Source organism: Elgaria multicarinata, chromosome 2 (assembly GCF_023053635.1).
Source record: "Elgaria multicarinata webbii isolate HBS135686 ecotype San Diego chromosome 2, rElgMul1.1.pri, whole genome shotgun sequence".
Classification (NCBI taxonomy): Eukaryota; Metazoa; Chordata; class Lepidosauria; order Squamata; family Anguidae; genus Elgaria; species Elgaria multicarinata.
The window spans coordinates 136,674,031-136,687,721 of record NC_086172.1 but is presented as its reverse complement, the minus strand read 5'-3'; the positions used below and the strand labels follow the sequence as shown (position 1 = coordinate 136,687,721).

The following is a 13,691-nucleotide window of genomic DNA, read 5'->3' as shown; positions in this document are numbered from 1 at the left end:
TATACTTCTATTAATGCAGCCCAAAATAGCATTGGCCTTTCTTGCAGCCATATCACACTGTTGGCTCATATTCAGCTTGCGATCTACAACAATTCCAAGATCCTACTCGTTTGTAGTATTGCTGAGCCAAGTATCCCCCATCTTGTAACTGTGCCTTTGGTTTCTATTTCCTAAATGTAGAACTTGGCATTTATCCCTATTAAATTTCATTCTGTTGTTTTCAGCCCAGCACTCCAGCCTATCAAGATCACTTTGAAGTTTATTTCTGTCTTCCAGGGTATTAGCTATCCCACCCAATTTTGTGTCATCTGCAAATTTGATCAGCGTTCCCTGCACCTCCTCGTCCAAATCATTAATAAAAATGTTGAAGAGCACTGGGCCCAGGACTGAGCCCTGCGGCACCCCACTCGTTGCTTCTCCCCAGTTTGAGAAGGTTCCATTGATAAGTACTCTTTGAGTCCGATTCTGTAGCCAACTGTGAATCCACCTAATAGTTGTTCCATCTAGCCCACTTTTAGCTAGATTGTTAATCAGAATATCATGGGGCACTTTGTCAAAAGCTTTGCTGAAGTCAAGATATATGACGTCCACAGCATTCCCACAGTCCACAAGGGAGGTTGCCCGATCAAAAAATGAGATCAAATTAGTCTGACAGGATTTGTTTCTGACAAATCCATGTTGGCTTCTAGTGATCACCGCATTGATTTCAAAGTGTTTACAGATTGACTTCTTTATAATCTGCTCCAGAATTTTCCCAGGGATGGCTGTCGGACTGACCGGTCTGTAGTTCCCAGGTTCCTCCTTTTTGCCCCTTTTGAAGATAGGGACAACGTTAGCCCTCCTCCAGTCATCCAGCACCTCACCCGTCTTCCATGATTTTGCAAAGATAATAGACAAAAGTTCTGAGAGTTCTTCCGCTAGCTCCTTCATTACTCTAGGATGCAGTTCATCGGGCCCTGGAGATTTGAACTCATTCAAGGAAATTAGGTGTTCTTTGACCATTTGTTTATCAATCTCAAACTGCAATCCTGCCCCCTCAGCTTCTGTTTCACTTTTTCCAGGGGGGTCGTAGACCCGCTTTTGGGAGAAGACTGAAGCAAAGTAGGAATTGAGCACTTCAGCCTTTTCTTTGTCATCTGTTATCAATTTGCCATCCTCATTAAGCAGTTGAACCACCATTTCTTTCCTCTGTTTTTTACTACTCACGTATCTGAAGAAAGCTTTTTTATTGCATTTAGCATCCCTCGCTAATCTCAGCTCATTCACAGCTTTAGCCTTCCTGACGCCATTTCGGCACTTCTGTGCCACCTGTCTGTACTCTTCTTTCGTAGCCTGGCCTTCCTTCCACTTCCTATATGTATCCTGTTTTGTTTTCAGGTCATCTCTAAGCTTTTTGTGGAGCCACATTGGTTTCCTCTGTTGTCTTCTATCTTTTCTCCTTGTTGGAATTGTTTGTAACTGTGCCTTTAAAATTTCCTTTTTTAAATACTCCTACCCATCCTGCACTCCTTTTCTCATTAGGCTCATTTGCCATGGGACCTTACTTATCATAGTTCTGAATTTCCTAAAATCCAGAGTACGTGTATGGCTACACTCAATTTTTGTCTCCTTCATAATCAAGAATTCAAGTATGACGCGGTCACTTTCCCCTAGAGTTCCCATAACTGCCACTTTATCCACTAAGTCATCCCTATTGGTCAATATCAAGTCAAGGATTGCCGATCCTCTAGTTCCTTCCTCCACTTTTCACCCATACATGTCAGGAATTTCTTGGAAGGGCCGCTTTTGGCAGTATTTGTCTCCCAACAGATATCAGGGTAATTGAAGTCCCCCATCACTACTACATCACACTTCCTTGAAACACTGGCAATTTGTTTCTCAAAAAGTTTCATCGTCGTCTTCTCCTTGATTGGGTGGTCGGTAGTAGACTCCGATTATCATGTTCTTTTTATTCCTTGCCCCATTTATTTTAATCCAGATGCTCTCGATGGGGCTCCCAGTCTGATCCGCCTGTATTTCTGTGCAGGGATAGGTATTTTTAACATATAGTGCAATTCCACCTCCCTTTCTATTTCTTCTGTTCTTTTTGAACAAGTTATATCCTTCAATTGCTATATTCCAGTCATGGGAGTCATCCCACCAAGTTTCAGTTACACCTATCAAGTCATATTTGCTTTCATGTAATAAGAGTTCAAGTTCATTCTGTTTGTTTCCCATGCTCTGGGCATTAGTATACAGACATCGAAAACCATGTGTTTTATAGTCTGGCTTTGTTCCTACATTGTTGCGGACACTATTTTGGGGCTCTATTGGAGCTGTTCTCTGTACTGTGGTGCATTGGCCTTCATCCATTGTTGCCTCAAAGTTTACGTCTCCCGCCCCCGTAAGATTCAGTTGAAAGCCCTCCTGATGAAGTTCTTCATACTGTGGCCGAACACATTCTTTCCAGCCCTTGTGAGGTGCAACCCATCCCTTGCCAGCAGTCCATGTTTCAAGTAGCGTAGTCCGTGGTCCCAGAATCCAAAATTCTCACGTCGGCACCACCTTCGTAGCCAGTCGTTCATCCAGAGTATTTTTCTTTCCCTTTCTAATCCTCTTCCAAGAACTGGGAGGATGGATGAGAAAACTACCTGGGCCCCCAAATTCTTCAGTTTCCTTCCCAGAGCTTCAAAGTCTGAAATGATTTCTTCGTAGCTCTGCTTGGCGACATCATTTGTTCCCACATGGATGAGAAGTTCCCACATGGATGAGAGTACAACTAGACTGTATTCAACGCACCCTCCACCCTGCACCACCATCATGTGCAGTATCGATAGCTTAATTTTTCTGGACATTTTAGGCGAGAGAATATAAAAACAGCAAGAAGACACAGGGGCAGGAGAGAGACTACAATGGAGGCAGAGGCTTAAGCCTGTCTTTTTCGGGATCACTTGCAGAGCAGCCCCTGAAATTAAATTCAATGTCTTATCAAATTAAGCTACGGTTTCTTGTTAATTGAATGCTTTGAGCCTTGGGCTCACCTCCTCGTCCCCTTCCTCGTCTCCCATCTACTTCTCTGGTGTAGCAGTGAGGAAATCAGAAGCTTTCTGTTTTTGACGAACCAGAGTTAATGAACTACGCCAAAGGCAAACAGTAGCGCAGCTACCCATGGACCACTGGGTGAAGGTCCAGGTCCCGCCACAAGAGGGCAACCTAAAGGGCCCCCAAGAGATGGCAGCACAGAGGCAATGCAGGGCGGCAGCAAATACACTGTGGAAGCAAACCAACGCCTACACTAGGAGCCAAGGCTGCAGCTGCGCACCCTTTTAATTTCAATAATTTCTCCCCAAAGTGAGAGTGGCAGCTGGTTTATTCAATCCGGCACCACTGAGCCCCTGGGCACTCTGGTGCCCTCATTGGCGACATGTTCCCAAAGACCGGCTGAGCTAGCTACCACACTTGCGCTGGATAAATGACCTCAATTAAAATGGCGCAGAACTGCATCTTTTGGAGTCAGGCCGTTCAGCGCTTTGTTTTCTAGTGTGCACCGGCTAGCGGCAGCTGCCTGTCTCCTTATCTGCTGTGCCAGCCAGGGAAGGGAAGCAGAGCCAAGGGAAGCCCTCAACAAGTAACCAACCCACCAACCCCCAACGTGTAAGTAAAAAAGCAAAAAGTGGGGCAGTGGCAAGAGGGAGGGAGATGCGTGGCCCCACTTGTCAACAAAGGCTTTCTGAAAATGGAATGGCCAGGATACAGGGGAGGGAGCAGAAGGGACTTTTCTCAGAGGATCCTCAAGCCTGGCAGTGCCTCTGATTACAAACCTTGGTTTATGAAGCTGGCTTGTTTCAATAAACCACAGTTAAGGCTAAACACAGTTTAGGGTTTAGATGCGTACTAAACTATGGTTAATCAGAAATGAAATTTCTAATCTTCCCATGGCTGAACCAGCGGAGGAGAAAGGAGTGGTGGAGCATGTGAGTCCAAGGCTTGCCTAGGTTTGTTCCCATAACAATAAACCATAGTTTATTCTTACATCCAAAAAAAGCCATAAAGAGCAAAACAATTGCAGCTTTGACTTTTGCCAAAATCAAGAGGCTCCAACGCTTATATAAAGTTCTTGCGTTAATAGTAAAACAATGTTTGTGATATCAAGGTACAAAACATAGCCAAGTCAGTATCACTTTCCTTCAATATAGAGCAGAAGGCTGACAAATTAAAACCTTATCTAAACAGACTAAGACGCTTCCACTGGGATCTGGTTCAGGCAAATATAAATTGTTCCAGGTAAGAGCAGCCTGAGCAGCCTCAGGGTGCAACTAGGCAAAGGAAGTAATTTCTGAGCAAGATGCCCACAAAATACAGCTGCTGCTCCGTGCCAAAGATCTGTAGGAGTGCAATGACTGAATTATGTGTTATTATAATTGCACTAATCTCCATCAAAAACATTGGTCAGACACCAGCATCACTCAACATTCCCTGTGATGAAATATACAAACCTAGCCTGCAATATTACAGTGTTGTGAAGTACTTAAAACATACATACAGTAGTGGCCAAAATTGTGGACGGTTTTTAAATTTTTCATGTTCTGCAAGTTTGCAGGCTTATAGAAAATGTTCTGTTTCACAAAATTCAAATATCAATTGTAAGACCTCATTCACGTAATACAACAATCCTTTTCCCCCCCTGGGTATCCAATCTACTCTTTTCTTTGGTGGCATTGCTCTTATGTGTGTACGTACACTTTTAATTTAAGAAATACTTCAAATATTCACACAATCTCCAATTGCGCTTCAGATACAGAACAAACAGCAAAACTGACATTCCACAACTTGAAACATGATGTCTCGCAGCTACTGTCATGTGATTGGTCCCCAGAACAAGGACTGTGATTGGCCAGTAGGGTTTGCAATTCCAATCCGCTTCTTCACTCAATCACACCTGTGTTTGTTTTCAGACTAAAGTAAGCATAACGTTTTTTGTACTGCAGATATTTGCATTCTGTTTTTTGTATTGAATCCAGCATTAAATTCTCTTTCTATTGATATATACACATTTGAATTCCGTGAAACAGAACATTTTCTATAAGCATGCAAACTTGCAAAACACGAATATTTCAAAAACTGTCCACAATTTTAGCCACCACTGCACCTGCACATATTTTTTTGAAAAACAAAACAACAACAGAAAATCCCCAGTCCTCCCAGTGAAGTTCCCCCACTCAGCATGAGAAACGACTCCGAGGATGGGATCTCTCCTCTCATCTCATGCTTACTTATTCATGTAAACATGAGATTCAGTTACAAGATGGGGGATACTTGGCTCAGCAATACTACAAACGAGAAGGATCTTGGAATTGTTGTAGATCGCAAGCTGAATATGAGCCAACAATATGGCTGCAAGAAAGGCAAATGCTATTTTGGGTTCCATTAATAGAAGTATAGCTTCCAAATCACGTGAGGTACTGGTTCCTCTTTATTCGGCCCTGGTTAGGCCTCATCTAGAGTATTGCGTCCAGTTCTGGGCTCCACAATTCAAGAAGGACACAGACAAGCTGGAGCGTGTTCAGGGGAGGGCAACCAGGATGATCAGGGGTCTGGAAACAAAGCCCTATGAAGAGAGACTGAAACAACTGGGCATGTTTAGCCTGGAGAAGAGAAGATTGAGGGGAGACATGATAGCACTCTTCAAATTCTTAAAAGGTTGTCACACAGAGGAGGGCCAGGATCTCTTCTCGATCCTCCCAGAGTGCAGGACACGGAATAACGGGCTCAAATTAAAGGAAGCCAGATTCCAGCTGGACATCAGGAAAAACTTCCTGACTGTTAGAGCAGTACGTCAATGGAATCAGTTACCTAGGGAGGTGGTGGGCTCTCCCACACTAAAGGCATTCAAGAGGCAGCTGGACAAGCATCTGTCAGGGATGCTTTAGGGTGGATTCCTGCATTGAGCAGGGGGTTGGACTCGATGGCCTTGCAGGCCCCTTCCAACTCTGCTATTCTATGATTCTATGTGCATTAGTACAGTTCAAGAATATAATACATGACCAGCAGGGCATGAGAAGTAATGTAGTGGTCCAATCAGCCAAAACCTCTGTTTTGTTCATCCAATCCCTTGCTGATCAACAAATTTATAAGTGTGCGTCAGAAGTCAGGGCTGGTGTCTGGTGTGGCAGAGCCCTCACGCGGACTTCCTCCCTCCCCTTCTTTTGGCAGTGGCTGGGGTACAGATGGAGTGACAGGGATTTGTTGTTGTTTTCACCACTGCTGCAGTGGTGGCAGTGGCAAGCAGGAAAAGGCTGGTGTGGCTGACGAGAACTGCCACTCACGCCTACGATATTAATTCCCCCCAAATGCCTCTAGGGCTCTGGCATGCTGTCGCTCCATAGCAATGCTATGTTGGGGGTCCAGGAGCATTGTGTTGGATAGATCACAGCTGTCCCACTATGAAAGCAATTCTGCCAGCAGAATATTTATTTATTAATTAATTATTGCATTTATATCCTGCCTTTTTTCCTCCAAGGAACCCAAGGAAGCGTACATAATCCTCCTTCTCTCCATTTTATCCTTGCAACAACAACCCTGTGATGTGGGTTGGGCTGAGAGTGTGTGACTGGCCCAAAGTCACCCAGTGGGTTTCCATGGCTGAGTAGGGACTAGAATCCGGATCTCCTGACTACCAGTCCAACACTTTAGCCACTACACCACACTGGGAGGGGCACTGGCAGAAGAAGGCCCTCCTGAGGGCCTTTGGAAACTGCCCAGTAGTACAAACCCCGGATACCAGGCCTCTCTGTAGCAGTAAGACCCCTGAAATTAAAACCTCTATTGTTGTGAAGACACTTAAAATAACCACTTGTGCTGCTCTATAAATCAACTTAAACTTAGCCACCCTCGTGAAAACCTTAGTGGTATTTGAAACCATCCTGGTTCTTCCATGTACAGATCCAATGATATAATCACCTTATCTATTATGTGGTTTAATTCAACTGCCACCAATAACAATAAATTAATTCGTGACTTTTGAGTGCACATAAACACATTCAGTTCATGAGCACAAAGAGGCTACAGGAAAGCCAAAGCAGCTGAGATCCTTGAAATTGCATCTGGAATCGCAAAGGACTCGTATTTTGTCATGCACGTGCAACTCAACCACAAAACGCGCCAGGCAAATGTAACTGTCGTTTCACTGATTTAGGACAACGGACAACTATACAATCAAAACAAACTATCTGCTTAGCTTGTCAGCGTGCTCATAACTCTAAATGCTGCATCAGACAGAGACCACCTCACGAACGGGAAGGAAAAGTCGTTTTGCGTAAAATTGCAAAACATCTGATCTCAACCAGTGGATACAGAAAGAGCTGTAATTACCTGCGACGCAAACGGTTAAAAATGGCAACATTCTGTTTTTCAAAAATACATTCATTCAACAGATGACTAGAATAAAAGGAAACAAACACCACAAGACTAACGTTGTGGCCGCAAGCAAGGAAAGGCAAGAGGGCTGACCTACCATAGAGAAGTGCCGACTGTCATATTTAGCTATCACATTATGTTTGGGCTCCTACAGCTGTCACGTTTATTTAATTTCGGAGACTACATGGGATTTTCACATCTTCCTCCCTACAGGCCCAGCAAAGAAATCAAGCTGTCTGCTCTCTGTTTGACACACTACCAACATTTATCATTAGTGAGAATGACTTACCTTATATACTATCATGTGAATAAGAAGGCACAGAGCAGCTAGGGATAACTATCCTCCAGGATAGAGTGATCCGAAAAGTAGGCCGAGTCTAATCAATTGGTTTAGCTTTTAACATGAGAAAAATGTGAAATTAAAGAGACAGTGCCAAATCATTTCTGTATTATCTGGTTGTCTGACTGTACTTTGCTTGTGAATAACCTTTTAAAACTTCAAAGACAAAACTTTAGCCTTCCGTAAGCCACTGGGAAATCTTTTGAGCATATGATGCAGCTTAAAACCGTTTCGCTGAGGAAAAGCAGATACCAAAATACCAACAACAAAAAAAGAAAAGGGGGGTTAAAAAAGCAAATTTGTTTGATTACTACAATGCTAGCAGGAGAAGCAGAAGTTCTCATAGCATATACTTAATTTAACCATGACTATCTTATCATTTATAGAACAGAACTGCCCAGCTTGCATTCCTGGGAGCCCTGACGCACGGACTACTTGTTGCCCAGAATTAAAGCTGCTTTGCTAAGGTGCCCTAAGCAGTTGCTCTGTTTTTCATCAGCACTTATTATTCTACTATCAAAATACTCAATATATTTATTTGGAAGTGAATACCTTCAGGAGCACAATATTATGTTTTCACCATGAGTTGTATCAACAATTTAGCAAAGACAACTTAAGCAGCGCAAAGAAATAATTTTGACCACTAATATTTTTAAATGGCCCCTTGGCCCCTACTCACACAAAGGTCTAAAAAAATCTTCCGGTTGGGAAAGCGTTTTCAAAAACTATTTACGAAAAGAGAATGGTACCATAGCTTACTTTAAAGTTGTTTTCTTTTGGCTTTCTCCTCATTATTATATTAAATGTCTCATAGACATCTTCTTTTCCATTTTGGATGGTGTTCGTCATGTCCTGTTGATACTGGTTTGGATCCAAGAACACTCTAAATGTTCTCGAGTCCCCTCTAAGTCTTGGTTTGGGTTCTGGTCCTGCTTGCATTGAAGGACAAAGAAAAATATACAGAAAAATTATTCGCGAAAAACTGCATTTGAGATTATTAGTTCACGCTATGACTAATCCTCTTCAACTTATTCCACCTCTCCCTACCGCTTCCCTCTCTGGCCACGTTTGGACAACATAATGCTCAATGGTTGACTATTTAAGCAACGGTTGACTATTGTGTCATCCAAACCCAGTCTCTCTCTCTCTCTCTCTCTCTCTCTCTCTGCCCCTTCTCTTGTCACATACAATGATCCATGCTTCCAAGAACAGGCTTCCATCAGTAGGAATAACAACTCTATGTACTGGCCTGTATCCCTTGATGCATCCAGGTAGAAGCTCACTAGTCAGGGGATGTGACAGAGCTTGAGAGAGAGAAAGAGGTCCAATTTGCATGTCACAACAACCCAGGGTTATTTAAGATCCTGGGTTGTTGTGAATGAGTAAGCGAGTGTGCTGCCTGACTGAGCAAAACAATTCAGGGACACTCTGACCCAGGGTTCCAATTCTGGCTTGCCTCTCCCCAAGCAAGTCAGAGTTGATGCTAGACAACCCAAAGTCAGAGTGCCCATCATTGTTTAGCCACTCCTTGCAGGGGGAGTGTTCAGACAGCACATACGTACATTGATGGTGCTATATAAATAAATAATAATAATAATAATAATAATAATGTTGTTGCATTCATACAACCCATTCTGGGTTGGCATTCTGTGCGAACCAGGCCAGAGAGAGAGGGAGGGGGCAGAGAAGAGAAAGAATAAGCAAATCCCTGTTCCTCCCCTTGCTCGTCACATCACCCACACTCTACCAGTTTCCTTTCCCCCACGTGCGGAAGTGATAAACTGAAGCCTTACTTTGAGGCAACATTATTTTATTTATTTATTTAAAATATGTATATCCCGCCCTATTTCACTAAGATCTCAGGGCGGCGTACAGATAAAAACATACAGTATAAAACAATAAATATACACAGTTAAAAACAAATTAAACCATGATCCAAGTTAAAACAATATATAATTTAAAAGCAATAGATACAGTTAAAACAATGTGCCAGTGAGTTTAACCATCAAAGGCTTTGTTAAAAAGCCATGTTTTTACTTGGGAGTTGAAATGAAATCAATGTTGGCGCCAATCAGGCCTCCAAGGGGAGGGCATTCCACAGTCGGGGTGCCACCACAGAGAAAGCCCTCATCAAGCATTTGAAGTCTACTGACGTCTGTGGCAATCAATGCCTTTCTATGAACTAGGGATTATAGTGCTAAAGAACAATGTATGACCATTTATACTGAATCATAGTTCTTTAAAACAAACAAACAAAAAGATATAACATTTCCAAAAGCGTAGAACTCCTATTCTTATGATATATATGAGAGATGTTCTGACTGTTCCTCTTTCCCATGGGCCCAGATAGTCAGTCTGGAATTTTACTTTCAGTGACTCAACTTCCTTGAAGAGTTGAGTGGTACTTTAAAGACTAAGTGACGTATTCTTCATTGGACTGGACCACCAAAAGTGAGTAGGAGAGAAGATTCCATCTGCAACCTGCACCCAGACAAATCACCACTTCAGGAAAGTGTCTTGGGGAAGACACCTTCTACAGTCTTCAGTGATTCCTCCTTCTTACATCTGGTGCAAGTGCACAACAGCGATCTACTCAGTGCCCCGCACCCGCCAATGACTACCGCAATTCAGAACAGACCGGGCAGAGGTGTGTATCACTGCATGGGCACGTCAAACCACACTATGGTAAGAGCGGGAACACCGCTCCTCCCTATGGAGGGAGTTCGTTGTCCAGCCGAGAGTCAATTTTGAGATGGACAAGCGGGTAAGAATTCCAACAACACGTTTATTGATGCAATTGCTTCAGACTCACACCGAAGAGTAAATTTCCCACAATACAGTTCAGTTCTCCCACTCTACAATCAGCACTTCCCCATTCTGCCTGGGTTTTGCACATTCAGGGCTTTTGTGTTTGCCCTTCCCAGGCATTCTGCTACAGGAACGGGGGGAGGTGAGGGGGGCACCCGTGCTAAACCTCACCACCCAGCAGCCACAGTCACACATATGCTGTCTTTAGCGGTGACATTTCATTGGCATGAATACAACACAGGCGGCACTTGCATACTTCAGCCACAGATCTGAGCATCGTACCCTCTTCAATGACGCGTCCCTTATCATCCAACATGCCCTGGATTTCGCATCCCCTGACGTAAACCAGGCCGGTCTGTTCAACAAATAGTTGCCTTCTGTCAAACCTTGTACCATAAGGCTGTGTGGGTCGGACAGTAATTAAAAAGCAAACATCGTGTTTGCGCAGACCTAAATGGAAAAAAAATATCAATTCATTTGGCTTATTTGCTAACATGGTTCTTTTATAAAGGTTGATTCAAAGGGTAAGTAATTTAGGTTGGTGAAAGCACAGTCAGATTGTACTGAAACGGATTGCAAAAGACATTTATGTAATTACTAAGTAAAACTTATTTCTGTCCTGTGGGCTATCATTAATGTGTATGAATTTTATTCATAGAGATCTATAAACCACTTCCCAAACAAAGATCTCAGACAGCAATATCGCATTAAAAAGGGGTCTATAAATTTTTGTCCAGTCGTCGTAGCCAATCCATTATTTGTGACCGCCAGTTTCCCCCAACCCCCTGTTCCCTGTTAAGTTTTCTGTCAAACACAGGGGAAGAGAGGAGGTTACACTGCACCTCTCAGTGTGTTGTAAGGTGAGAGGTTGAAGCCTATGCGGCAGGGTTTTGCTATTTTATTGTTTTACTCTGTACAGCACCATGTACATTGATGGTGCTATATAAATAAATAAATAATTAATAATAATAATAATAAGAAGAAGAAGAAGAAGAGAGGCACAACCATCTACCTCACTCCAGGCTGCGACACACTCAGAAGCAGAGCAAAAATTTCTTGCCACATGGAATGCCCCCCAGCCCAGCTTAAGGTGAGTAAATGACCTCAAGCACTCCAGAGGACCAAGAGAGGGAAAGGGTCAGCCTCACACCAAAGCAGGAGGCAATAAAACCAGCAAAAATCTCTCACTACACTTGCTTCTATGAAGTTTGCCAATAAGGGCAATTCCAGTATAATTCCCCAAGCAGCAAAGTGACACCTACACCAGGGAGTGGGCAGAAGGCAGATTGGGATCTACTGGTAGATCTCTGGGTGATCTGAAGTAGATCGGCAAGGATTGCTGAATCCCAGTTGTTTTAAAAATATTGGAAACAAAAGATCTCTCCACCAACACCCCAAATTATACCACTGAAATAAAGTTTGAGGTAGCCAGGAGTTGATCTTTTGAAGGAGGACTGTTTGGCTCTGTTCAGTTCTAATAATCATCATCATCATCATCATCATCATCATCATCATCATCTCCTGTGCTCAAAGTTTTTTAATTCTATGGTTTTTTGCATCTGGTTGTAGTTGGCAGATCTCAGGATGTGACATTACACAAATATAGCGAAACACACACGTACCTTCCCATTCATCTTTGATGTTGTCTCTAACGTTCAAGTTGATTGTAACATCTGCTCGGACTCTCATGGGCCAGTTTTCTCCGATGTTCGGCTTTGCCACCTCTATGACTGTGAAAGAGACAATGGGCTGTGCCATTCGAGCCCACCCACCAAAGATCACACCTCCATATTCAGATTGCCTGAAGTCCAAGAGCAAAAATGAGAGACTGTAATTTTTTGCATTCAGTTTTTTTCAAAAGGGAAAGGAGCACCCCTCGTTACAAACTTGCTAACAAACTCATTTGAAACTACAGACAGAATCAGAAGGGACCACCTGGCCTCCAATCCTACAGAAAGGCAGGAATAACCAAGCCACAAAGTTGAGGAATGGCACCTCTTCCCACAAGTTCTCTGGGCAATTTGGCACAGGGAGAATTCCTCACTGACAGCAAAGGAGCTTTCCAGGCCTTGCTTAAGAATGAAAAGCAAGCTAAAGAGAACTCCATTCCACCCAATGTCCTTCTAATTGTGGTAGTTTCCAATAGCTCAGGAAAACGGGAAGGTGGGGAAGGGAGTGGAGAGGAGAGGAGACCAACAAGAAGAAAGTTATGTAGGGGGCCCCACACTTTCAATATAACGTTGGCATTAGTTACCATGGCTTCATCCTACTGACACTATCCTCAATGTCCTGCCTTATTTCATAGGTAGACTCTAGACGAAAGAGGTTGAAATTTCTCAGGAGGTAGTCATGGAGAGTCAGAAACTGTAAATTCAATTTTGGGAGGGCAAGGCAGCCTAAGAAAAGAGGGAAAAAAGAAAACAGGGAAGGGGAGGATGGAATTTATCACTCTAGTTTATTCTAGGAATTGCATTTTTCCTATAAACACTAGGGCGGCAATCCTATTTGGTTTAACAAGGCTCAAACCCTCAATGAACTCCAAGGAACATACTGCTGAGCAGACTAGGATAGGGGTGTGCTGTTAGGCTCGGATCCAGCCAACGGAAGGGCTCCTCCCATTCACGAAAGGGTCAAGCAGAGGCGCTTGCTGGAGGAAGAGGCAGCGGCAATCTCGGCCAATGCCCTCCTCCTTCCAGGGCCACCTCCCATGGTGTTCTGGAGGGTCCCCTGGCTCCTCAGAGCAGCTTTTCAGGGGGCTGCAGAGGGAGACAGCAAGTACGGTCTCCCCCCACCTCCCCTCTGCCCACGGAAGCATTCCGCTAGCGGAACTTTGCTCACAGCAAGTCTGGATCCAACCCCATACCTGTGTGGCTGTATTGACATGAACACCGAAGCCCTATTTGGTTCATGCACTAACAACCACATCAAGAGGATCGGTGCCCACTGGCCGCACCCCATGGTTCTCTAGAACCCTGAATCTTGACAGCACAGCTTCTAGGGAAGACTCACCTGATGATGGGGCGAGTGGGCACACACACACACACTCACAATCCCCTGCAGTCCCTTAAAGTGCAATCGTATGAAAGTTTAGACAGGAAAAAGTCCACAGTTCCCAGCATTCCTCAGCCAGCCATGGGGAATGCTGGGA

General features: G+C 43.7%; 1 protein-coding gene across 1 annotated transcript in view; it reads right to left on the bottom strand.

Annotated features, from left to right (window-relative positions):
• The window catches only part of AQR (aquarius intron-binding spliceosomal factor), an 80,550-nt gene that overhangs the window by 34,974 nt on the left and 31,885 nt on the right, over positions 1–13,691 (bottom strand). The window contains exons 16-19 of the mRNA XM_063117758.1: positions 12,798–12,939; positions 12,166–12,344; positions 10,826–10,993; positions 8,495–8,664 (exon numbers count right to left, since the gene is read on the bottom strand). Of these exons, the coding sequence (XP_062973828.1) occupies positions 8,495–8,664; positions 10,826–10,993; positions 12,166–12,344; positions 12,798–12,939 (659 nt within the window). The remainder of the gene's footprint in view (positions 1–8,494; positions 8,665–10,825; positions 10,994–12,165; positions 12,345–12,797; positions 12,940–13,691) is intronic.